The sequence below is a fragment of the Phyllobates terribilis genome, unplaced genomic scaffold (assembly GCF_046119375.1).
Source record: "Phyllobates terribilis strain yellow unplaced genomic scaffold, ASM4611937v1 Scaffold_13__5_contigs__length_258822181, whole genome shotgun sequence".
Classification (NCBI taxonomy): domain Eukaryota; kingdom Metazoa; phylum Chordata; class Amphibia; order Anura; family Dendrobatidae; genus Phyllobates; species Phyllobates terribilis.
This window is the reverse complement of record NW_027362773.1, coordinates 188,536,267-188,563,932: the sequence shown is the minus strand read 5'-3', so window position 1 is coordinate 188,563,932 and position 27,666 is coordinate 188,536,267. Positions and strand designations below refer to the sequence as shown.

Sequence of the window (27,666 nt, the reverse complement as noted above, 5' to 3'; positions counted from 1 at the left end):
GTCCAGGTTGGGACGATCCGGTTACTGGTCGCATGGATATGTTCGGAGTCTCCTGGCCTTGTACCTCAATGGACTGTCAGCTTCCTAAGCTTGCCGCTACTTCCTCTCTGTGGATGTTCACCAAAAGCGGGGTGCCAGTGGTTGAGGTATCTCAGGAACGGAGAGGAGCAGGAGCAAAAGAAAAACAACGACTGATTCAGGAGAACAGCGGCATTTATAGCAGCTAAAAATTACATATTTATACAAGGTGTCTTTAAACCTGGCAATGTCTTCCTAGATAACACTGGACATATCAAAATCACTTATTTTGGACTTTGTGCCATCAGTAAATGAGATGGGGAGGGTATACTGCCATGCTATGCAGGAAGAGTTGGGTACATTAATTATTACAGGGACTAATGAAACGGGAACAATACATCTGAAATGGGGGACTAGATAATATATAAAGCACTATGGAATTAATGGTGCTATATAAGTGAGTAAAATAAATAAATAATAAATAAAATGGGATTGTTCACCTCTGGGACATTTTTGTTTAACTTTAATGCATATATCTGGGTCTAAAAAAAAACATTTTTTTGCAATTGGGTTTTTCTTAAAATGTTTCACCGTTTGACATTTACAGGCTCTTTTTTTACCTGCACATATAACTTTGATGTGGTCTGTGGTCATAAATTAGCTGAGAGGAGCACACAAAAGACAGATAAAAGAGTTACAATTTCTCACATTGGACTATCAGAATGAGCTCACTGACAGATTCTCAGTTAACCTTTTCTCCAGCCAGCAAACGGTACAATTTTTTTTATGAAACCCAATTACAACAATTATTTTTATCCCTAATACATGCATTTAAGTAAATAAAATTGTCCCCAAAGGGGGACAACCCCTTTAAGAATAATTAGAGGAATCAGGCAACTCTTAACTGGCTTTTACTCTCATATCCAATGAATGAAGTGGTGGACTACTCCATTCAACTCCTTCTGGTTACAGTCTTGCAGCTAGTAGAGAACCTTGACTGATCTAACAATTATCACCTATCCAGTAGATAATATTTGTAGACCGGTATACCCATCTTTAAAACTGTTTTGATTTGCAAAAGGACAGAATTTTTGTGTTCCCTTTAACATTTTACATTGGGGTTTGTACTATTTTACATTTTAATATGTTGGGAGATAAGAAAAAGGAAGTGGTAGGAGCACGCCAAGGTCTTAGAGGGGTATTTAAACTTTTAAAAAGATAGGTGATAATTTGATAATTTGTGAATTGGTTGGGGTTTGACTACTGGCAACCCTACTAATCCCAGGAGTTGGGCTCTGAAATGCCACCACTGAATGGAGCTCTGCTACCACTTTGTTCATTGTCTTTGTGACTTACGGATAAAGCAGAGTACTCGATTATCTCCACCAGTCCCAAAGACAATTAATCTGTGTTCTAAAGGGGCAGTCTTCTGACCAGGCACTCTTCTATTTGGGCACTCTACTGACTGGGCACTCTTCTGACCAGGCACTCTTCTATTTGGGCACTCTACTGACTGGGTACTCTTCTAATGGGGCACTCTACTGATAATGCACTCTTCTGATGGGGCACTCTTCTGACAAGGCACTCTTCTAATTGGGCACTCTACTGACAAGGCACTCTTCTGATGGGGCACTCTTCTGACAAGGCACTCTTCTAATGGGGTACTCTTCTGACATGGCACTCTTCTGATGGGGCACCCTTCTGATAGATCGCTCTTTTAATGGGGCACACATCTGACAGGGCACTCTCCCATCAAGGCACTCTTCTGATTGGGCACTCTTAAGACAGGGCACCCTTCTGACAGGGCACTATTCTGATGCGACACTCTTCCAACAGGGCACTCTTCTGACGGGGCACTCTTCTGATAAGGCACTCTTCTGATGGGGCACTCTTCTGATGAGGCACTCTTCTGATGGGGCACTCTTCTGATGGGGCACTCTTCTGACGAGGCACTCTTCTCACAGGACACTCTTCTAATGGGGCACTCTTTTAACAGGGCACTCTTCTGATTAGGCACTCTCCTCACAGAGCACACTTTTCATGGGACACTCTTCTGATGGGGCACTTTTCTGACAGTACTCTCTTCTCACACTACACTCTTCTCATGGGGCACTCTTTTGACAAGGCACTCTTCTGATAGAGCACTCTTCTGATGGGCACTCTTCCCTCAGTGGTCTCATCTGTTTACTGGGTTGATTTCATGTGTAAATCAGGATGTCTTGTTGGGAAAAATATCTTAATTTAGCCAAATTTTTAAAACATTAGGAGGCATTATTTAACCAATTAGCCAATTAGTGGAACCTCCTGATTACTTAGTCAGTGGAGAAGTGAAAGCATCGTAAGGTCCGGTTGCAATTGTTGATTCTAGAAGGGCATGGCTATCCCACATGAAATCATCTCTACGTCTTGGTAACACAATATCCGCCGTCAAATTTCTTAATTCCTTTTCCGAGTCTACCGTTTGATAATTGAAAAATTCCATGGCTTCTTTACATGCGGCTTGTACTTTCTTAATCATCTTAAGGGATAGCACAGTCCTCCAAGCTCGAGCCACGTTCAGACCATCCCTCGGGTTAATAATGTAACGTTTTCTACTCTTTTGCTCTGGCCCACGAGTCATTTTACCAATCCAAGGCTCTAGGTTTTCAGGCAGTTCAAGATTAGCAAATGAATATATCTCTCTGACCATTTTGAGAGGTTCTCTAACAAGATCTTCATACCTAAGGAACATGTATCGGTCTTGAGGAACCGGTAGTGCGGCAGAATTGCTTGTCTTGTATATTTGAACTTGACTTTCACAGATTTTTTTCAACACTTCCAAGTCATTATTTAGTGATTTCTTGGATTTCAGTACAATTCCATTGTCAAAGGTCAGATCAAGCTCCTTCCGAGATCTGGCAATGGCTCGAGGATCACGCACAACATGTAGGATTTTTAGGTTCATGGATGGATCATTTAAAAGTGAATAAAGTACGGATAAATCGAATATCCTAAACTCTTGTAGAACAATATGACTGTAGGTAGTGCAGGTGTCTTCAACTTTTTGAAATGGGCATTGGCCGCAAGTTTTCTTACAAGCAGTTTCGTCCACAATATCTGTACGTGAGAAGGAGCTACATGCGGGAGGAGAACAGAGGGCTCTGCTAGCCTCCCAATGAAACAGGTTGGACAGGTTCCTTTTGTTTTGTATGTAGGCATCAAACACGGACATGTCACACTTAAGGACTGATCGAACCAAGTCCCTTACTGACATATGAAGAGTGTTTGCATCGTTTTGATGCATGGTTTTCCATACGTGCCAAGACGGCTCTTTCAAGTAAAAGACATCCGGGTGCTGACTGAAGAACTGACCCACCAGAGATGATCCAGACCTCCAGGTTGAAAGAATGATGAGATGATTTTTGTTTGGCCTTTGTTCCGAGCTTGTTTCAATAAATTTGGTCCTCAGATACACGAGAAGCGGGTGCATGGTTTGGAGGACAATCAATGTGGCAATTATGCAAAATAATACTAGGGATCTTCTCATTGTTTTTTGACACTTCATTCCTGTAGAAAAAAATAATAATATCGATCAATCTAGGTCAATCCAATCCAGCTTCGATGCACCCCCCATCAGACCATGCAGTAGTATCACTTTTCCCTGAGATGTTCCTTTTAGAATGCCTTAATAATGGCCCCCATACCTCTTAAAGTAGGACAAACCTCCAACCATCAAATGTGTACGGAGGCAACAGATGACATCGAAAGAGAGAAGGATCAGATAGTCGAAATTCAAACTCCAGATTCTTTTATCCTACTTCTAGATAAGCTACCGCCATAATTCACAGATCTATTGGGCCCTACAGTGCACCATACACTTTAGATTGCTGGCAGCCAACGAAGCTTCATCCAGCAGCTATCTCGCCCAACTTTCCTGTGCTCTACATGAGACAGCCACTGGCATACTCCGTTGGCGGTGGTTTATCTCTCCGAGAACCAAAATTGGACAAGCTGGATCCTTATCCTCTCCAGTCCTCTAACATCACCTGTCGGGGGCCCCTATACACATTAGACTGTGGGTGGGTTTGGCTGACATTAGACTAATGAGTATATGGGGCTTTAGGAGCTGCTAATATAAAAAGATTGATGGAGATGGTCCTTCATGTATTAGGTTGGTTCATGCGTCAACAAGACTTAGAGACTCAATTGTAACTGCTGATCATATTGCTTTATCAACAAAGGTATCATTTGGAGCTCCGGGGCCCCAACTTAAAATCTGCAACAAGGCCCCCCTTGTACCATGTCCCATTTATACTTCTTGTGTTTTCATTGCATGTACATTGGCCACTGTTTTGTTCTCATCCTCCAATGCAGTGACTCCCACGATCACTAGAAATGGGGCCCCAGGCTCCCAGTTCCTCCTCCCTAGGACCCAAATTGAATGGGTTTGCATGGTTGACATGAGTGGTGCCCTCTAGGCAAGATGAGTCACTGCCAGAAGAGCCTGGCAGCAGCTTGGCAGAACGAGCGTTCCTGTGTGTTGAAATGTTGGGAGATATAGTTGCTGGATGAACGTTTGACTGAACCATCATTCGACCAACAGCTTTTTAAAGTGTATGTGGGGCTTAGGACCCCACAAAACTTGCGTAGTCAGTTAAAAGGGTATTCCAGTTGGAAGAATTTATCATGGGATAGGTGATTACGTCTAGAGCTAGATCAGCGAGGGTCCGAAGGATGGGACCAGCACCGGTCACCACAATAAGATAATTATGGCGTGACAGTGCTCTACCACCGCTGAATTCAATCTCTATGGGACTGCTGAGCGCCATATTTGACTTTCTTCTGCAATCCCATAGGGAATGATAGAGTGGACCAGTGCAAAACTTATGGGGACCCAACTATTGATACAATTGTTCTGTCTCTATACAGTTTATTATTTTACTTACTTATAAATTGGCATGATATTCTGCAGTGTGTTACAGAAATTATCATCACTGTCCCTGTGAGGAGCTGGCCTTGTTTTAAAGACTATAGGACCAATGCACGTAGAGAGGAATCCGCGGCTCTAAGGGATGCAGACTTTTTCCAGCACGGAGCACCGGTTACGTCAATCTTATTGCTGTGTTTTATTAGAGATTTGCTTGCTCGTCAGTTCAGGCTCAGGAATCAATGTTTCCAGTCAGTGACAGTAAGCAGAGGAAGACGTGCAGGCTGGATCTTATGCATAAATACGGCCAGACAGGAGATTGGTAACCAGGTAAAGTAATCATTCCATTAATCTCATTAGTGTCTCAGGGGCCTCAAGCCATTGTTTTCCCAGCCACTAGGCCCATTGTGTGGATGGGGATAGTAGATCTAGTGGAGCCGTCACCACTGAGGGTCTCACATGCAGTCCCAGGTGATGGGCTCCGCATCAGTAAAATACCTGCACCAATGCACAGTTAGCTTTGACGGCGGGGTGTTTCCCGAGGGCTGGGCTCAATTCCGGGGGGCTGCGTTGGGTAGTTAGGACACTGATGAGGAAATGTGGGGGTTGTTGCGGGATGAAGTTGGATACACATTCTACGGTCGTGGGATCCGTCATCTGGAGGAGCATGGGCTGTGACTGACATTATACCGGTGGGAGATACAACAGCTGTGGGCCAACCAAAAGTTGTGAGACAGTGTGTATCGCTTGGTGTGGGGGCAGAGGAACTACCGGTCCCGGGGCTGGGATCTTGTGGACTGAGGGCATTACATTGTGACCATCTCCCTGGAATTGCTGTAAGACCATGGACGTAAGGAATAAAAATATTTAAACTGTTAACCTACCTGGGTAATTATTACAACCCACAACCTCAGACCTTCACAGTCCACATCCTATGCACTTCTGCTCCATTATAACAGGGATAACAGTGCCCCTTTCTGGAGATCGGCCCTCAGACCCCACTGATCTACAAGTTATCCCCTACCTTGTGGATGTTTCCACTGGATAGGAGACATCTTCTTCCCACCAGAATACCCTTTTAATATTACAAGCTCTATTCCTATATTAATAATATAATGGTTGAATAAATGAAGTTTTCTATTACCTGGAGCTGCAGAGATGAGGGTTAGTCTGGTACAAGAGACACCACTGTGAGGTCTGAAATGCAAATTAGGGAGTTGAAGATGAGCAATGACACAATGGCTTCCTGAAAAACTGGGTTTCTGGAATTTATTCTTTAAAGCAAATGCTCCTGGGCTGCCAATAAACAGCAACCGGTGCAGGGCTGGTAGAAAGAGTTATGTTACATGCACACTAAGACTATTAGTCTCATCTACAGTGCATTGTGAAAGTATTTGGCCCCCTTGAACTTTTCTATATTTTGCCACATTTCTCGCTTCAAACATAAAGATATAAAATTCTAATTTTTTTGGGAAGAATCAACAACAAGTGGGACACAATCGTGAAGTGGAATGAAATTTATTGGATATTTTAAACTTTTTTAACAAATTAAAAACTGAAAAGTGGGGCGTGCAATATTATTCGGCCCCTTTACTTTCAGTGCAGCAAACTCACTCCAGAAGTTCAGTGCGGATCTCTGAATGATCCAATGTTGTCCTAAATGACTGGTAATGATAGATAGAATCCACCTGTGTGTAATCGAGTCTCCGTATAAATGCACCTGCTCTGTGATAGTCTCGGGGTTCTGTTTCAAGTGCAGAGAGCATCATGAAGACCAAGGAACACACCAGGCAGGTCTGAGATACTGTTGTGGCGAAGTTTAAAGCCGGATTTGGATACAAAAAGATTTCCCAAGTTTGAAACATCACAAGGAGCACTGTGCAAGCGATCATATTGAAATGGAAGGAGTATCAGACTACTACAAATCTACCGAGACCCGGCCGTCCCTCTAAACTTTCATCTCGAACAAGGAGAAGACTGATCAGAGATGCAGCCAAAAGGCCCATAATCACTCTGAATGAACTGCAGAGATCTACAGCTGAGGTGGGAGAGTCTGTCCATGGGACAACAATCAGTACACTGCACAAATCTGGCCTTTATGGAAGAGTGGCAAGAAGAAAGCCATTTCTCAAAGATATCCATAAAAAGTCTAGTTTGAAGTTTGCCACAAGCCACCTGGGAGACACACCAAACATGTGGAATAAGGTGCTCTGGTCAGATGAAACCAAAATCGAACTTTTCGGCCACAATGCAAAACGATATGTTTGGGGTAAAAGCAACACAGCTCATCACCCTCAAAACACCATCCCCACTGTCTAACATGGTGGTGGCATCATCATGTATTGGGCCTGCTTTTCTTCAGCAGAGACAGGGAAGATGGTTAAAATTGATGGGAAGATGGATGGAGCCAAATACAGGACCATTCTGGAAGAAAACCTGTTGGAGTCTGCAAAAGACCTGAGACTGGGACAGAGATTTATCTTTCAACAAAACAATGATCCCAAACATAAAGCAAAATCTACAATGGAATGGTTCAAAAATAAACGTATCCAGGTGTTAGAATGGCCAAGTCAAAGTCCCGACCTGAATCCAAACGAGAATCTGTGGAAAGAGCTGAAAACTGCTGTTCACAAATGCCCTCCATTCAACCTCAATGAGCTTGAGCTGTTTTGCAAGGAAGAATGGGCAAGAATTTCAGCCTCTCGATGTGCAAAACTGATAGAGACATACTCCAAGCGACTTGCAGCTGTAATCACAGCAAAAGGTGACGCTACAAAGTATTAACTCAAGGGGGCCGAATAATATTGCACGCCCCACTTTTCAGTTTTTAATTTGTTAAAAAAGTTTAAAATATCCAATAAATTTCGTTCCACTTCACGATTGTGTCCCACTTGTTGCTGATTTTCCCCCCAAAAATTAGAATTTTATATCTATATGTTTGAAGCCAGAAATGTGGCAAAAGGTAGAAAAGTTCAAGGGGGCCAAATACTTTCACAATGCACTGTATGTGTTGCCGAAATCCACACCATTTTATTATTTTTTTTAGTGGAGATCATTGCTGCAGGTCCCAGGCGGAGCGACGATATCATTGCTCTGCGACAAGCACAGGACATCCTGGCGTGATAACGTCACCACGTCTGTCTGCCACTGTCTTCTGCTGGACTCGCCAGGGTTAGGTGAGTATATGATGTTGATTTTTTTTTATTTAATATTTTGTAATGCCCATTATGTGTGGGGGCCCTCAAAAATAGTGGGTGCAACTAAGGGGGCCCCTCATACATAGTGGGGTCTACTAAGTGGGCCTGCATAGATAGTGGTGGGTACTAAGGGGGCCCCTAATACATAGTAGGGGCTACTAAGGGGAGGCCATCATATATAGTGGGGACTATTAAAGGGGGGCTATTATACATAGTGGGGGCTACTAAGGGTGCAATCATAGAGTGTGGGGGCTACTAATGGGGCCATCATAGTGTGAGGGCTGCTAAGGGGACCATCATAGAATGTGGCTGCTACTAAGGGGGCCTGCATAAACAGTGTGGGCTACTAAGGGGGCCCCTCTTATATAGTGGGTGTTACTAAGGGGTCCCTTCATACATATTGGGGCTACTAAGGGGAGGCCATCATATATAGTGGGAGCAATTAAGGGGGCATCATAAATAGTGGGGGCTACTAAAGTGGCCATCATAGTGTGAGAGCTAGAAAGGGAGCCGTTATACAGACTGGGGGCTACTAAGGCAGCTATGATACAGTATGGGGGCTACTAAGGTGATCATGATACAGTGTGAGGGCTTCTAAATGGCCATGATACACAGTGGGAGCTACTTAGGGTGCCATGATACAGTGTGGGGGCTACTTAGGGCCATTGTAGAGTGTGGGAGCCATCAAACAGTGTGGGGACTACTAAGGGGCCAATATACAGTGTGGGGGCCATTAAATAATGTGGGGACTATTAAGGGGCCAATATACAGTGTGGGGGCCATTAAACAATGTGGGGACTACTAAGGGGCCATTATACAGTGTGAAGGGCTACTGGGGAGGCACCATACAGTTTGGGGGGCATTATACTGTGTATAAGGGAGCATCATACTGTGTAGAGGAGAGCTGTTGGCCCATCATACTGTGTAGAGGGGAGCTGTGGGCCCATCATACTATGTATAGAGAAGCTGTGGGCTCATCATACTGTGTAGAGGGGAGCTGTGGGCCCATCATACTGTGTATAGCGGAGCTGTGGGCGCATCATACTGTGTAGAGGGGAGCTGTGGGCCCATCATACCGTGTAGAGGGGAGCTGTGGGCCCATCATACTTTGTAGAGGGGAGCTGTGGGCCCATCATACTGTGTAGAGGGGAGCTGTGGGCCCATCATACTGTGAAGAGGGGAGCTGTGGGCTCATCATACTGTGTAGAGGGGAGCTGTGGACCCATCATACTGTGTATAGGGGAGCTGTGGGCCCATCATACTGTGTAGAGGGGAGCTGTGGGCCCATCATACTGTGAAGAGGGGAGCTGTGGGCCAATCATACTGTGTAAAGGGGAGCTGTGGGCCCATCATACTGTGTAGAGGGGAGCTGTGGGCCCAACATACTGTGTAGAGGGGAGCTGTGGGCCCATCATACTGTGTAGAGGGGAGCTGTGGGCCCATCATACTGTGTAGAGGGGAGCTGTGGGCCCTTCATACTGTGTAGAGGGGAGCTGTGGGCTCATCATACTGTGTAGAGGTGAGCTGTGGGCCCATCATACTGTGTAGAGGGGAGCTGTGGGCCCATCATACTGTGTAGAGGGGAGCTGTGGGCCCATCATACTGTGTAGAGGGGAGCTGTGGGCTCATCATACTGTGTAGAGGGGAGCTGTGGGCCCATCATACTGTGTAGAGGGGAGTTGTGGGCTCATCATACTGTGTAGAGGGGAGCTATGAGCCCATCATACTGTGTAGAGGGGAGCTGTGGGCTCATCAAATTTCATATAGTGGAGCTGTACGGGGGGGGGGGGGGATTACTTGGGACATTATTAAATGTTCAGCGCTGCAGAATATGTTAGCACTATATTAATAACATAAATAGACTGTATAGGACAGAGCAATTGTTTGTTGTAGTTTGTTCTGGCCTGTGTTAAAAAGCAGTTAAACAAGCTCCGATAGGACTTGTTATATCCATATTTACCATCTTTTGAAAACTCGAAGATCTATGTACAGTACCAAAACCGGCTAAATCAAAAAAGTCATGTATAATAAACATATTTGTAAATAATGATAAACTATAATTATGCCTTATCCAAGTACTTGGAACCTGATTTGGCATTAAAGCTTTGAAAAGTTGCAAAATTTGGATGTAATTAAGAGTGGTTGAAAATTTAATATTTGGGCAGAAGAAAAACAAAAAAAACCAGCAAACTTATTTCAGACCACCGTGACCACGTCTTCCATCCGTGACTTATCTCTACATTAAGTAATGCACAGACATGTTTTCCTGCACCCTCCTCACTTCTTCACATAGTGTAATAAATCACCTACAAATACCAACTATGTAAATAAAAAAATATAAAAAAAACACACAAAAACATATAAATGTAGCAAAATAGTAGAGTTTAATGAGATAAGAAAATACATTATAGCATAAAATGAATTAAAATCAGCAGAGGAGGGAGGCCGATGTTCAGAGAATGATGACGTTACAAAGATAACATGTGAATAATAGATAATATTATTCAAAGAAAATAACTAAAAAATATATATATACATTTATATACTGTATATATACTATGAAGATAGCACAAGCCCAGCGGACGTTATGCTAACAATACTGGTAAGAGCCACTAGATGGTGCCAGATGACCAGTGGGATAAGAGCACAATGTGAAGGTAATACACACAATTTGCCACTAGGGGGTGTTAGTGAAAAAAAATTCTTTTAAAAGACTGGCAATATAATAGAGTTGCTGTGACCATGACTGGTTCATGCGGAGAGAAGATCAGAAAATATTGTTAAAGGTTAGTTAATAAATTATGTAAACAGTAATATTTTTGTTGAATACCGTTAAATACGTGCGTTGGAATGCCTGAAATGTATAGCATGTAAGACTAAAAAAACTATAACTAATTACCCAATTTGTAAATCATGATTATCCTGCCGCCACCAAAAATTACAGACGTGCAGCCCCTCAGACCTAAACACTTGTTTTACACCTAGCCACCCCCAGATGAAGCGATGGGCGAAACCAGATTTATTTTTTGCTCATTAAATTTATAATTGTAGTAAAGCTTCACTTTATGAGGTCCTGCTTTTTCTGCAAGACAAACTGTATTTTTTTAAGTGCTATTTTGCCAAAACGTCTGTAAGGCTCTGTTCACGCTGTTTTTTTTTCGCAGAAAATCTGCTTCATTTAATTGACCAAGAAAAATGGATATGACCTCATGAAGACTCATGCCTTCTAAAGAGGCTTTTGAACTGTGCGGTTTTTTTAGCCTTTTTTCTCTATAAGCTTATATGTGGTGCATAAAAAACGCATGTAAAAACACGTAAAAAAAAAAAACTAAGTGCAAAATCAAAGATTTTTTTGTATTATAAACATGCATACAACATGCTGCTTCAAATCTGTCCCAAAGTGCATCAAAAAAGAGATAAAAAGGCATAAAAAACTGTGACTTTTATTTTCCCTCTAAAATCACAGGTATATAGAAATACACTGGTATATAGAGATGTAGCTCTATGTGCCAGTACAATGTGCTTGTAAGGAAGAATAACAGTCACATTCACAGTCACACTCAAAAGTTGGATGTTCAAATCCCAAGGAAGAACAGACTTCAAGAAAAGTGAGCAATGTTTAAATTAAAGGGAACTTATGTCCCCAAAATGCTCTTAACCAGTAGCTATAAAGTTAACCTGCAGATTAATAGTGGTCTACGCCTCAATGCTGAAACACACATCAAGGTCTGAGCTGGCCAGGTCTGCAACTGCCTTTTGTGCAACCATACAGAATTAGTGAATCCTCTTAGTTTTCCCAGTTTGATACCCTTTTATGACCCCCATGTAGTACGATGGCCTCACAACGCCCTCCACACAGACTGATGGCCCTTTAGTGCCCTTCCCACACAGTATTATGCACCCACAGTGCCCCTCTATCAAAGCCCCCCACAATGTACCCCCCACACATTATAATGCCTCCACAGTACCTGCCACACATTATGCCCCTACAGTGTCCCACTTACATAATATTATACCCACCCACATGTTATGATGCCTTCACAGTGCCCCTCACACAGTATGATGCCCCCACAGTACCCCCATACAGTATGATGCCTCCACAGTGCCCCTCACACAGTATGATGCCCCCACAGTATCCCCACACAGTATGATGCCTCCACAGTACCCCCACACAGTATGATGCCGCCACAGGACCCCCACACAGTATGATGCCCCCACAGGACCCCCACACAGTATGATACCTCCACAGTACCCCCACACAGTATGATGCCTCCACAGTGCCCCTCACACAGTATGATTCCCCCACAGTATCCCCACACAGTATGATGCCTCCACAGTACCCCCACACAGTATGATGCCCGCACAGGACCCCCACACAGTATGATACCTCCACAGTACCCCCACACAGTATGATGCCTCCACAGTGCCCCTCACACAGTATGATGCCCCCACAGTATCCCCACATAGTATGATGCCTCCACAGTACCCCCACACAGTATGATGCCCCCACAGGACCCCCACACAGTATGATACCTCCACAGGACCCCCACACCGTATGATACCTCCACAGTACCCCCACACAGTATGATGCCCCCACAGTACCCCCACACAGTATGATGCCCCCACAGTACCCCCATACAGTATGATACCTCCACAGGACACCCACACAGTATGATACCTCCACAGTTCCCCTCACACAGTATGATGCCCCCATAGTACCTCCACTCAGTATGATACCTCCATAGGACCTCCACACAGTATGAAACCTCCACAGGACCCCCACACAGTATGATGCCCCCACAGGACCCCCACACAGTATGATTCCCCCACAGGACCCCCACACAGTATGATACCTCCACAGTACCCCCACACAGTATGATGCCTCCACAGTGCCCCTCACACAGTATGATGCCCACACGGGACCCCCACACAGTATGATGCCCACACGGGACCCCCACACAGTATGATGCCCCCACAGTACCCCCACACAGTATGATGCCCCCACAGTACCCCCACACAGTATGATACCTCCACAGGACCCCCACACAGTATGATACCTCCACAGTTCCCCTCACACAGTATGATGCCCCCATAGTACCTCCACTCAGTATGATACCTCCATAGGACCTCTACACAGTATGAAACCTCCACAGTGCCCCTCACACAGTATGATTCCCCCACAGTATCCCCACACAGTATGATGCCTCCACAGTACCCCCACACAGTATGATGCCCGCACAGGACCCCCACACAGTATGATACCTCCACAGTACCCCCACACAGTATGATGCCTCCACAGTGCCCCTCACACAGTATGATGCCCCCACAGTATCCCCACATAGTATGATGCCTCCACAGTACCCCCACACAGTATGATGCCCCCACAGGACCCCCACACAGTATGATACCTCCACAGGACCCCCACACAGTATTATACCTCCACAGTACCCCCACACAGTATGATGCCCCCACAGTACCCCCACACAGTATGATGCCCCCACAGTACCCCCATACAGTATGATACCTCCACAGGACACCCACACAGTATGATACCTCCACAGTTCCCCTCACACAGTATGATGCCCCCATAGTACCTCCACTCAGTATGATACCTCCATAGGACCTCCACACAGTATGAAACCTCCACAGGACCCCCACACAGTATGATGCCCCCACAGGACCCCCACACAGTATGATTCCCCCACAGGACCCCCACACAGTATGATACCTCCACAGTACCCCCACACAGTATGATGCCTCCACAGTGCCCCTCACACAGTATGATGCCCACACGGGACCCCCACACAGTATGATGCCCACACGAGACCCCCACACAGTATGATGCCCCCACAGTACCCCCACACAGTATGATGCCCCCACAGTACCCCCACACAGTATGATACCTCCACAGGACCCCCACACAGTATGATACCTCCACAGTTCTCCTCACACAGTATGATGCCCCCATAGTACCTCCACTCAGTATGATACCTCCATAGGACCTCTACACAGTATGAAACCTCCACAGGACCCCCACACAGTTTGATGCCTCCACAGGACACCCACACAGTATGATGCCTCCATTGGACCCGCCACATAGTATGATGCCCGCCCGTCACACATTATGGTGCCCCCCACACACAAACACACAGTGTGATGCCCCATCATAGTAGGTCTATTTATAGGGGGACTCTAGTGGATTTATTTATGGGGGGGCTCTATTGGGTCTATTTATATGGGGACTCTAGTGGGTCTATTTATAGGGGGGCTCTAGTGGCTCTATTTATAGGGCACTCTAGTGTTTTTTTTATAGGGGGCTCTGGTGGCTCTATTTATAGGGGTCTCTAGTGGGTCTATTTATAGGGGGACTCTAGTGGGTCTATTTATAGGGGGACTTTAGTGGGTCTATTTATAGGGGGCTCTAGTGGCTCTATTTATATGGCACTCTGGTGGGTCTTTTTATAGGGGGCTCTAGTGGCCCTATTTATAGGGGGCTCTAGTGGGTCTATTATAGGGGGACTCTAGTGGCTCTATTTATAGCGGGACTAGTGGCTCTATTTATAGGGGGCTCTAGTAGCTCTATTTATAGGGGGCTCTAGTGGCTCTATTTATAGGGGGCTCTAGAGGGTCTATTTATAGGGGACTCTAGTGGCTCTATTTATAGGGGGCTCTAGAGGGTCTATATAGGGGGCTCTAGTGGTTCTATTTATAGGGGACTCTAGTGGCTCTATTTATAGGGGGACTCTAGTGGCTCTATTTATAGGGGGACTCTAGTGGCTCTATTTATAGGGTGCTCTAGCAAGTCTATTTATAGGGGGACTGCACTGGGTCTATTTATAGGGGGCTCTAGTGGTTCTATTTATAGGGGGCTCTAGTGGCTCTATTTATAGGGGTCTCTAGTGGGTCTATTTATAGGGGTCTCTAGTGGATCTGTTTATAGGGGGACTCTAGCGGCTCTATTTATAGGGGTCTTTAGTGAGTCTATTTATAGGGGGGCTCTAGTGGGTCTATTTATAGGAGGACTCTAGTGGCTCTATTTATAGGGGTCTTTAGTGGGTCTATTTATAGGGGGCTCTAGTGGATCTATAGGGGGGATCTAGTGGCTCTATTTATAGGGGGACTTTAGTGGCTCTATTTATAGGAGGGCTTTAGTGGCTCTATTTATAGGGGAACTCTAGTGGGTCTATTTATGGGGGGTCTAGTGGATCAATTTATAGGGGGACTCTAGCAGGTCTATTTATAGGGGGACTCCCGTGGCTCTATTTATAGGGGGGTCTAGTGGCTCTATTTATAGGGGGACTCTTTTGGCTCTATTTATAGGGGGACTTTAGTGGCTCTATTTATAGGGGGCTCTATCTATAGGGGGCTCTAGTGGCTCTATTTATAGTGGGGCTCTAGTGGCTCTATTTATAGATGGCTCTAGAGGGTCTATTTATAGGGGGACTCTAGTGGGTCTAGTGGCTCTATTTATAGGGGGACTCTTTTGGCTCTATAGGGGGACTTTAGTGGCTCTATTTATAGGGGGCTCTAGTGGCTCTATTTATATGGGGCTTTAGTGGGTCTATGTATAGGGGGACTCTAGTGGGTCTATTTATAGGGGGACTCTAGTGGGTCTATTTATAGGGGGCTCTAGAGGGTCTATTTAGAGGGTGGTCTAGTGGCATTATTTTTAGGGGGACTTTAGTGGCTCGGAGTGGACATATCTTGGTGCATGCATGGTGGCGCATGCGCAGTGGTGGAATATCACTTACTGCAGGGCAGGATGTCAAGCATACCTAGAGAGGTGTGATTACAGGAAGTGAGGCCAGTCTAATCTGGAGAAGCGAGGCCCTGCTGAACTAGTCTGGGCTCATTAGCATAGGACAAGCTGCCCTTTTAAAGTTGTTTTTTACATTAAAATCAGGAACTCTGTCTTAAAGCAATATGCCAATTTAACCTTGTGGTGCCTGATTGGAAGCCTTCCTTTAATCCAGATGAAAGTGGCTATTTATTTGCTTGCCTTGAATAACATGTATGAAAGTACCTAGTACAAAGTGTACAGGTGTGGTGCAGACACTAGATGGGACATGAAAGTGAAGGAAAGGAAGTTCCAGCTCATACAGTGCTGGAAGACTGCTAAAGTGAGAATGGCTAATTACTGAGCATGTGAATCAGGACAGTTCTTGGACATATTAAACACCAGAAGCCGTTTAATCTTGTTGTAGGGGATGAGAGCATCTGGAAGAGGTTTTGTGTGAAAGGCCAGGTACGCTTTAAGCATATACCACCTCCACCAGAATAGTTGTACTCAAGAAGAGACTACAGTATCCATTTTAGGACATGATCAGATATCAAAATCAAACATCAGAATGATGTCAGTTTGAGGCTAAATACCCTGTCTGAGAACTGATTCTGACAGGTGATTTTGATGAGTGATTCTGACGAGTGATTTTGACAAGTGATTCTGACGAATGATTTTGACGAATGATTCTGACGAATGGTATTTAGCCTCAAACTGACATCATTCTGATGTTTTATTTTGATATCTGATCATGTCCTAAAATGGACACTCTACACTGGAGGGCGCTCCCGTGTGATGTTGGACGCCGTCTCCTAGTGTGAGCACCACCTACAGCTGCCCAATCAGAGGATTGCAGCTTATTGGCTGCCTCCTTCTTAAAAGCACTCGATGCTCAACTTATGACATGCCCCTTCTGAGGATGGCCACAGAGTGAAACGCGCGCCAGGAGTTTTTCCAGTGTTTACTGTCTTGCAGAAACAATTTATACTGTGATTTCTAGCAGTTTCTATTTGAAGTGATATCTTGGATCAGAACATTTATAGCTTCTAACTCTAATACAGAATAACTTCATTTCTGTTTAATATCTTCTCCCTATAATCATCTGGTTCTATTGAGCAACTTCCTTTCTTTGGAGATGGTTATGCATGAATCTTTAATCATGATCAATCGTGGGCAGCACAGTGGCTCAGTGGTTAGTACTGTTGCCTTGCAGCACTGGGGTCCTGGGTACAGATCCCTACAGGGACAACATCTGCAAGGAGTTTGTATGTTCTCCCCATGTTTGCGTGGGTTTCCTCGGGGTTCTTCAGTTTCCTCCTGTACTCCAAAGACATAGGCAGGTACAAAACCTCTAGGGGAAACCTATAGGGTTCACATTGTTTCCCTAAGTGAGTAACCCCTACAGCAGGTATCCCTGACTCGGGATCTTCGGGTTCTGTGCCCGGAAAGACCTTTATCCTGGGAGGGTTAATTTTATTCTCACACAGGGACCAGAATAAGGACAAGTCTCTTCCCCAAACAGTCCCATACGGCAGGGTCTTCGGCACTCCCACCACATGTTTCATCTCCCCTCATGGGGTGGAAAAAGTAACCGCCGCTGTCGGGTACTTTCAGAGGTCCCCATGAATACAAACAACCCCCACTTTACGACCATTGGGGTTGTTCTCGGCAACCAATGACCCATGAACAAGTGTCACTAGGCTCCCTGAGTCCAAGAGGGCCTCTGTCTGGTACCTGTTGACGTGTACCTGGCACAGTTGGGGGTTCACTGCACATAGTGTCTGCATTCATGGTGCAGACTTCTGGGCATACATTAACACCCGGCGAGTAAACCCGCAGTCCATGGGTTCAACAGTCAGGGGGCAGTTGGCAGCCACATGTCCTGGCCCTTGGCACCGCCAGTTCCGGATAGTGGTGGCACCGTTAGTCCATGAGACTGGCTTTAAGGGTAACTGGTCTCCGTCCACCGACACTCCGGATTATCCCCTCCGTACAGGCTTTGTTCTGACCATCCCCAGCAGAGGGTCGTGTACCTTTCCCAGGCTCCTGGGCTTGCACGGTCTTTTGTGATAGCTGCAGTGGGGCAGAGTCCTGTATGAAGTCCTAAATGGCCGTATACCACTCGATCAGGCTAACCACCTGGTCTAGAGTCCCCGGGTCCCCTTGCTCCACCCAACGCTGTATAGCTGCTGGCAGAGTTCTCACAAGTCGATTTACCACCACCCTCTCTACCATCTGGGAAGAAGTCAAGGTCTCAGGCTGGAGCCATCTTTTAACTAGCTGCAGCAAGTCATATGCCTGAGACCTGGCAGGTCGGGCCTTCAGAAAAGTCCATGAAAATACCCGTTGGGCTCTCAGATAGGTATTACCCCCAGTCATACAAGGATCTCACTTTTTCAGCTTCCCATAGTCCTGGGCTTCCTCCCGACTGAGGTCAAAGTAGACCTTCTGCTCGTCACCCATCAGGAACGGAGCCACCACTTCTGCCAACTTGGAAGTTGGCAGGTTCTCTCGCTCCGCGGTACGCTCGTAGACAGTGTGGAAGGCTTCCACGTCGTCCTCCGGATTCAGCTTCCTCAATGCTGAACGGACCTTATTCCTTGGCTTCACGACTTTCCGGGGTCAGTGATGGTGGCATCTCCCACAGAGCAGAAATCTGCAGCACTATCAGTTCATCAGTGCACTGCTGCTGTTGGAACTGCTCCTGCTGTTGCAGCTGAGTGAGGACCAATTGTCTTAGCAGTTACTTCATTTTGGATGCAGGCCTGAGCTGTAGCTTTGCCAGCTTAATCAGGAACATGCAGTTTTCGGGGTATGCCTCAGTTCACACATCCCGCATTCTTCACCATATTGTAGTGCGGCGGTGTTCACACTGTGCGGTAATGAGGCAGTGACTCAGGGAAAGTTCAACTTAAGGCTATGTGCCCACGTTGCATTTATGCAGCAGAAAATTTCTGCTGCATAAATGCAAGTCCTCTCCCGGAAAAACGCATGCGGAATTCCGCACGCGTTTATCGCGCATTTTTTGCGCGTTTATCACGCGTTTTCCACATGCGGAATTGCCTTGCGTTTTTTATGCATTGGACTAAGGCAATTCCGCTTGCGGAAACGCAAAATTAAATGACATGCTGCGGATTTTTGAACGCGGCATAAACGCTGCGGAAAAATCTGCAGCATGTGCATAGAAGTTGCGGAATCCCATTGGGGACCATGGGGTGCGGATATACATGCGTTTTTCAAGCGTTTACGCTGCGGAAATTCCGCAGCATATACGCTTGAAAAATGCTACGTGGGCACACAGCCTAAATGTCTTTATTTGCAAAAACTCACAACTCAAATGCCAAAGATGTCCTCCGGATCGTACCTGGGTGATCCAAACAGTCTGTGTAAACCTGTTGCCGTGGAAGACAGCTGCGCCGTTTCACTCTGAGGTGCGCCAGTTATGTTACCTTCACAAGCCTGTGTTGTCCCTTCACCCAGGCTTGCAGTGCACAGAGTCTCTTGCTCTGCAGCTTGCAAATAAACCACTGACATACCCAAACTTTTGCTGCAGGTTTTTAAATGAAAACTGTGGACATGAGCCACTTGTAAGACACGGATGGATGGAGCGACCCGCCCCACTGCCATCCTGTAGATCGCTCCAAAATTAAAAGCCCATGTCAGGTTTTCTTAAATCCAACTTGTTCAAATAACTTGACCAAGTCCAAACTTACTTTCATTTTTGCACTGTAACCACAGCTGTGTTTGTGATTGCAATGCACTCCAGCTTGTTCAATATGCCTCTATGCGCATCCTAGGGGATACATACCGTCCCTCACATATAATTCCCCTAACTGCCTCACAGGAGACACAATAGCTCTCATAAGAGTAGTTCACTCTATATTGAATTTTTCTTTATGAAATATTCAATCTACAAGAAATAAGATGCTCCTTGTGATAAAGTATATGATATAGATGTTAATACTCTGCTGAGGGGGCCCTGGATATAGCGTAGTACATGTAGGCATCGATGGAGCTGAAACTTCATGGAAGCTGAAGAACGATGTCAATGGACGGCATGACGTCTTGTCATCATGATCTGCTGTCACCCTGCACCTTCTCCTGACCTCACTGGCTCTGGGACTAAGCTAATTAGTTATTACTGGATGGGCCATTTGCAATCAGTCTTACTCTATTTAGCTGAAAAAAGGATCCAACAAGTCCAAGCACAACATTGCTATATGATGATGTGTTGCCCTCTTTATGCACTGAAGATGGCACGTTCCCTGAGTTTTTCCAACAAGATGGTGCACCACCACATTATGAGTGTCAGGTCCGAGCATTCCTACATGAACAGTTTCCTGGAAAGTGGATTGGTCGTCGTGGGCCAGTTGAATGGCCACCAAGGTCTCCCGATCTGACCCCCTTAGACTTTTATCTTTGGGGTCATCTGAAGGCAATTGTCTATGCTGTGAAGATACGAGATGAGCAGCATCTGAAACAACGGATACTGGAAGCCTGTGCTAGCATTTCTTTTGTGGTGTTGCTATCAGTGTGTCAAGAGTGGGAGAAGAGGGTTGCATTGATAATCCAACACAATGTGCAGCACTTTGAACACATTTTATAAGTGGTCATAAACTTGTAAAAAACTCATGAAAGAATAAAAGTACGTTAAAACCAAGCACACCATTGTTTTTCTTATGAAATTCTCAATAAGCTTGATGTGTCACATGACCCTCTTCCCATTGAAAAAAATAAAGTTGGATCCAAAATGGCCGACTTCAAAATGGCCTCCATGGTCACCACCCATCTGGAAAATTTCCCCCCTCCCATATACTAATGTACCACAAACAGGAAGTTGATATCACCAACCATTCCCATTTAATTTAGGTGTATCCATATAAATGGCCCACCCTGTGTAACATCCCTGGCGGCGTGCTGGCATGGCTTACCACCTCCCACCATGCAAGACCGCCATCTTACCTATCAGTCCAGGCTGCACACTTTGCTCCAGTACCTGCTGTGTGCATGTCTTTTGTCTGATTGCTTAGGGTGGCGGCACGGTTACTGCCTGTTTCTTATAGTTACTGTGTGCACAGTCATAATGCGTCCCCAGCCTATTGCTGTGAGTCACTGGATACTTAAACCCTCTCCAGTAGGAGGTGTCTGAGCAGCACTTTCTTTCAGTGTGTTCTGTGCAACTGAGTTGCCAGGTCCTGTCCTATATCTTGTCTGTTTCCGCCTCCCTGGGGGCTGTATACCCAGGCATGTTACCTGTATCTGTGACTTCTAGTCTGTTCCGCCACCCTGAGGGCTGTATACCCAGGCCTGTTACCTGTATCTGTGACTTCTGGTCTGTTTCCGCCACCCTGTGGGCTGAGTTCCCAGGCTCGTTCCTGTATCTTGTTCCTGGTTCAGTTCCAGTCTGAACAGTGTCCTAGCCCATTACTTGTTTGTCTCTATGTCCATATCTTCCCTTTTCCTGCAGTGTCTGAACCTGCAACTAACTCCAACTTGTTGTCTCTGTACTTCTGTTTGAGTTTAGTGTCCACTCGCTACTTCATTGTAAGTACCTTGTACCTTGTGTATATTTGCTCTTCTCTGCTTGTCTACTGCACTTGCGGGTTTTGCTCTGCTCTGCTTGTCTACTGTACCTGCGGGTTTTTGCTCTGCTCTGCTTGTCTACTGCACCTGCGGGTTTTGCTCTGCTCTGCTTGTTTACCGCACCTGCGGGTTTTGCTCTGCTCTGCTTGTCTACCGCACCTGTGGGTTTTGCTCTGCTCTGCTTGTCTACCGCACCTGCGGGTTTTGCTCTGCTCTGCTTGTCTACCACACCTGCGGGTTTTGCTCTGCTTGTCTACCGCACCTGCGGGTTTTGCTCTGCTCTGCTTGTCTACCACACCTGCGGGTTTTGCTCTGCTTGTCTACCGCACCTGCGGGTTTTGCTCTGCTCTGCTTGTCTACCGCACCTGTGGGTTTTGCTCTGCTCTGCTTGTCTACCGCACCTGCAGGTTTTGCTCTGCTCTGCTTGTCTACTGCACCTGCGGGTTTTGCTCTGCTTTGCTTGTTTACCGCACCTGCGGGTTTTGCTCTGCTCTGCTTGTCTACCGCACCTGCGGGTTTTGCTCTGCTCTGCTTGTCTACAGCACCTGCGGGTTTTGCTCTGCTCTGCTTGTCTACCACACCTGCTCTTGTATCCCAATCTGTACTGGTCCCTATCCTACCTGCGTTCCTACCTGCCAGTTCCCACCTGTCTGCACACTAGCCGTGCCTGCCAGTACCCACCTGTCTGCACACCAGCCGTGCCTGCCAGTACCCTCCTCTCTGCATACCAGCCGTGCCTGCCAGTACCCACCTGTCTGCATACCCGCCGTGCCTGCCAGTACCCACCTGTCTGTATGCCAGCCTAACCTGCCTGTTCCTGCATTCCCCGGTGTGGGTCGACAGCTGTGACCGAGGTCTGACCTGGAGTAGCACCTGGTCCCTCTGCTCAGTTCTCCCTGGTTCACTGAGTCGACTGAGCCGCCGTGCGACCTTGGTCGGATCGAGTTGATACTTAGTCACGCCCCTCCAGGCACTCCTCGGCTCATGGTCCAGTGGGATCACTAACCATGCTCACGCCAGTCAGTCCAGGCGTGTGCGTAACACCCTGTATATAATGGCACCATATATTGCTCCATACAGTATAATGGCCCCATATAAAACTCCATACAGTATATAATGGCCCCATATATTGCTCCATACAGTATATAATGGCCCCATACAGTATAATGAGCCCCATATAATTCTCAATACATTAAAAAAAAAAAAACAATCAAATGCTCACCTCTCCTCTTTCCCCACTGGCTGCGGCTCTGGTACCCTCAGTGTCTTCTGGCTCTCTGCACTGCTCAGCACAGAGGGCATGCTGTAGTGACGTCATCGCGCCCTCACTCCTGAGACGTCACAGAAACTCAGGAGACGCTAAAGAGAGTAGACAGGAGGAGTGGGGAACAGGGAGAGGTGAGTATTTGAGGAAGGTGGAGCCCAGTGCCAGTGCTGGTACCAGGCTTCCCCGACTCACGGACCCCATAGCGTGCTGGTGTTCCCGATGGCGAGTGGGCCAACAGTCAATAACATACAGTACAGTCCCAGCAAGTACATAAGAGGGTGCAAATGACAGAGTCTCACCCTTCCACTGGCTCGCCGGGAATTATAACATCTGCAACAGTGGGGCTTCCAGGGCTAACTACCCCAACCAGTAGCACCCCGCTTTTGGTGGGCACCCACAGAGAGGAGGTAGTGGCAAGCTTAGGAAGCTGACAGAGTCCATTGAGGTATGTGGCCAGGTGACCTAATTGTCCCAACCTGGATTCTCCAAACGTCTCCATGGGTTCAGTGATGGGCAGTGGATCAGTATTCCTCCAGTTGGAGTCATAGTGCCTTGGCTGCTGTCCTCTAGAGTCTCTCTGTAGAAGGAGAGAGGTCCCTTTTATACCCACAACTGTCCTTGAGGGGATTAAGCACAGGTTTGGGAAGAGGTGGGAGGAGATAATTCCTGATTGTTCGAGTGTTCAATAAACATACATATTTTGTCCTTCAATGTTTGCAGAACAGCAATCTGTAGGGACTGTTACAAAAGGTAGTCAGCAGGCATTCACCAAATTAACAAATATTGATTGTTCAATTAACCTGCGCCTTTGTCCCTCAAGGATAGCAGAACAATAATCTGCAAGGACTGATACAATAGTTAATCAGCAGCCATTCAACAAATCAACAAACATCAAGTCAACCTACAACAAGAGTCAACATTCAGGCTCATATGAATAATAGCTCATGTCCCTGGGCCTACTGAATAATAGGTCTCGCATAATTAAGAATAAACGCGGTGTTGTTACAGTGAGACCAGCGTTAAAAAGATGCTGTACCTTTCTTTTGGGAAGCAAATATGCAATAAAAAAATTCTGTGTGAGGGTGTACATAGTGGTTAATGATTATGAATGCTGCAATATTGTGTTTTGTGCATGCAGAGGGAGGGCACTGTGATAGAAGTAACTGATGTATTGATGAGTTATAATATTAAATTCTCCCACTATATGGCTCCATAGGCCAGAACAGGACCACATATAGTGCCAAGTAATAGTGTTGAGCCACCCCCGTAGTGTTCGAGTTCGGTTCGGTTCGTCGAACACCCGTGTGTTCGCCGAACTGTTCGTCGAACTGTTCGTCGAACACCTTCGAACACCGTTAAAACCAATGGCAGGCAAACAAAAACACATAGAAACACATAGAAAACACCTTCAAAGGTGTCCAAAAGCTGACAAACTGCTCAGAAGACACAACTAACACATGGAAAAGTGACAAGTACATATAGTCATGCGAAAAGAAAAGAGGTGGAGGAGTAAAAGGAGGGGGAGACACAGATATAGGCATGTCATGCCCTTCTAAAATCCAAAAAGTGAGAAGCCGAGACGGCCAGTCCGCTCCTGCCCGTGCCACCTCCGTGTCGCCGGGTTTGTGCCAGAGCCGCGGTGAACCCTGACGGCCAGCCCCCCTCTCCCAATACTGGTGCCTGTCCGCTGGTGGGTCGAGAGAGCCCCCCTGTGGTGGAGGCAGCTCTAAGCTTTTTAATTTAAATTGTCCCTCTAATTTGAATGAATACACTTTAAATCCATTTACAAGGATCTATTGGAGGGCAAGTCTCATGCCAGCAGCCGCGTAATTCCAGCTCCAGTAGCGTCCACTAAAGCTGCTGCAGTTAAAAAGCTTTTATAAGGATCGAGCTCGGCTGTCCACCGCAAGGCATCCTAGTGCCAGTCCCAGCCCCTATGCCTTGGGGTGCCTCCTGATGCTCTTCACTAAGTATCCCGTGGTCCCGAAGCATTTCCTTTGAAAAAATTAAGTGTCCAAACTACAGGTGGTGTAGCTTGCTTAACAGCCGGGATAATCCGCTGACTAGCAGACACTGCTACTAGGCACAAAGTATTTCCTGGGCTAGATGCAGTTAAAAATTTGTAAGTAGATACTCTCGTTGGATGCTGAGAAAGCATTCCATAGAGTCTCCTGGCACGCCATATATGATTCTCTTAAAAAGCTTGGGGTAGGGGTCTAGGGGACCCTTTTATAGCCAAAATCACGGCCCTGTATCACAATACGTCACCTAGGCTGAAGATAAATGGAACTGTAGCACCGAGGGCTCGGTTGCTACAGACGTATTGCACCTCACCCAGAGGTGTGATATCTCACTCTCAGATAAGGATGGAGTGTGGATCAGGACCCGACACCTGCATGCATTACACCACATTGCCGTGGGGCAGGGCGACCAATATGCCCCTGAGATGGGCACGACAGTCCCTGTCCCTGGCTGGAGTGGGGGGAGGGAACACTGAGGAAGGGGAACCCCGCAGTGCAGGAGCAGGGAGGAAGCAGTTCCTGGGTGCATTGAGAAGGGAGTATAAAAGGTGGGCACCATCTTAGTTCAGTGCAGAGAAGTCTGAGCAGAAGTGGCAGGGAGCAGGGGCTCTGCATGAGCTCTGCTCCGGAGGCGGGCCTAGTAACAGAGGCCCAGGCCTGCAAGAGGGAGAAGGAAGGAAGAGGAGCGGAGAAGGCTCCAGGAACGAGGAATGAAGGGATCCCAGGGGTGTGGACGGGCGAGTCGCCACCGCACGCCCGAATCCACCTGCGTGGAGGGGTCAGGCCAAAGGGGGAGACCGGTCCCCGAACTAGTGGAGGCAGGAAACGACCCTCAGCTAGAAACCGGAGGCTCTGACATTTTATGTGGCGCAGCCCCTTGCTCCACCCGCTAGGAAGGCACCACATAGGGTCAGGGAAACTGGCGCCAAGTTTACCAAGAGGAGGCCCGAGGCAGCCGGACAGAAGTGTTGGTAAGAAAGGCCAGACAAAGGACACACAAAGGGGGTCCTGTGAAGCGCTCCAAAGTTATCTGGGAGTTGTCTGAGCCCCTCACCTGGTGAGCACAGTACGACGTGGGCAGCCGTTACCTGCAGACGTGGTCTGGATAATAAGAACTGTGAGTAAAGGCCCTGAACTGCATCACTGACTCCGTGTCGTTACTGCTGCTGCCCTGCACCATCACCCCCATCCTCCGCATACACTGCCCTGAGGCTATACTCCTCCCGTGGGGAGTTATGCTACGCTCTGCTGCACCCACAACACCAGCCTTAGCGGTCTGCCCTGTAGCGGCGGTTCACTCTGACCGCAATCCACGGGTGGCGTAGTCGGACATTTAAACATCAAAACCACATAAATAGTTCCGCCACTGGTTTGACCGCCCTGAGCCACGGAACCGGATCGCCGCCACGAAGACTACAACCACCAGCATCCACCAAAAAGGGTCCGGCTCCGGGTGTCCCAAGGCCCAGGGGGTGCGTCAGAACATTTTCATCACCTTTCACAATCACCAATGGGACAAGGCAGGGATGTCCTCTGTCCCCTCTCTTATACATCCTAGTGACGGAGCACCTGCTCTCATCAATTCGCCATAACCCCAATATTAGGTGGATTGAGGTGGGAGGCACCGAGTACAAGTGCTCTCTATTTGCTGATGATGTCCTAGTATATATCACTCAATCACATATATCCATCCCTGCTGTTATGGCTGAAATAGATCACTTTGTTACATGGTAAAATTTTAAAATCAATGCAGCGAAGTCTGAGGCCCTCGATGTCTCCCTCCCTAAATCCATATAGGATTCCATCCAGTCCAACTTTCCCTTTGCCTGGCCCTCACAGGGTATCAAATACTTAGGAATTCCTATTCATAGAGACCTCTCCCATCTATGTTATCTTAATTTTGGGCCCTTTATTGAACAATTCCATACAGACCACGGTTGGCAAGTTAGAGCTGTAAGATTCACTACGTGAACCACTGGTGTTTTGTGGAAAAGCACATGTACACCGCGTTCCAAATTATTATGCAAAAAGTGTTTAGGAGTGATAAGGGAAGAATTTGTTTGTTTGTCAGTTAAACTCATTGATGGTGATGTGTGTCAGGGCTCTTTATATCACTGTAAGCAATTGCAGACACCTGTGCTAATTAGTTTGGCAGGTGTGTCCAATGAAAGGCAAGACTACTTAAGAAGGCTCTCTCACATTATTAAGCAGCCTACATTTTCTGCCAAAATGGGAAAGAAAAAGGATGTGTCGGCTGCTGAGAAGCAACAAATTGTGGAGTGTTTAGGTCAAGGCATGACTACAATCAACATTGTGCGATGATCAGGATGAAGTGTCTTGGCAATCAAGAAGTATGTAGCTGATTCACAGTACACACGTGTGCGTGCTGATAAGGGCAAATTGAGGACTCTTTCCTACAGGCAATTACGTCAGGTTGAAACAGCAGCGGCAAAAAAGCCTTGTCATAGCAGCAGACAAGTTTTTGAAGCTGCTTGTGCCTCCAACGTCCCCCGAACAACAAGATGCAGGGTCCTTCAGAGGTTTGCAGCTGTGCATATGCCATCCTGTCGACCTCCTCTATCCACTTCACACAAGCAGAAACGGCTCCAGTGGGCCAAACATTACATGAAGACTGATTTCAAAACTGTTTTGTTCACGGATGAGTGCCGTGCAGCGCTCGATGGTCCAGATGAATGGAGTGGAGGATGGCTGGTTGATGGACACCCCACGCAAACACGGCTACAGCGCCAACAAGGAGGAGGTGGAGTAATGTTTTGGGCTGGAATCATGGGGAGAGAGATTGTCGGCCCCTTTAGGATCCCTGAAGGCGCTAAAGATGAACTCCATAATGTATGTGGATTTTCTCAAACAGCACTTCCTGCCATGGTTCAAGA

The 27,666-nt window shown here is 46.7% G+C and overlaps 1 protein-coding gene across 1 annotated transcript; it reads right to left on the bottom strand.

Annotated features, from left to right (window-relative positions):
* Positions 1-423: 423 nt before the first annotated feature.
* LOC141174646 (carbohydrate sulfotransferase 5-like) lies at positions 424-6,143 on the bottom strand. The gene is made up of 2 exons (XM_073659576.1): positions 6,069-6,143; positions 424-3,564 (listed from the first exon to the last, which is right to left on the bottom strand). Exon 2 carries the CDS (start codon positions 3,560-3,562, stop codon positions 2,327-2,329), a length of 1,236 nt encoding a protein of 411 aa, XP_073515677.1. The 5' UTR covers positions 3,563-3,564; positions 6,069-6,143; the 3' UTR covers positions 424-2,326.
* Between the last annotated feature and the right edge of the window lie 21,523 nt (positions 6,144-27,666).

Bases quoted from the DNA above. Each gene is read 5' to 3' on its own strand.
- LOC141174646 (XM_073659576.1), bottom strand. From the start codon at position 3,562: ATGAAGTGTCAAAAAACAATGAGAAGATCCCTAGTATTATTTTGCATA.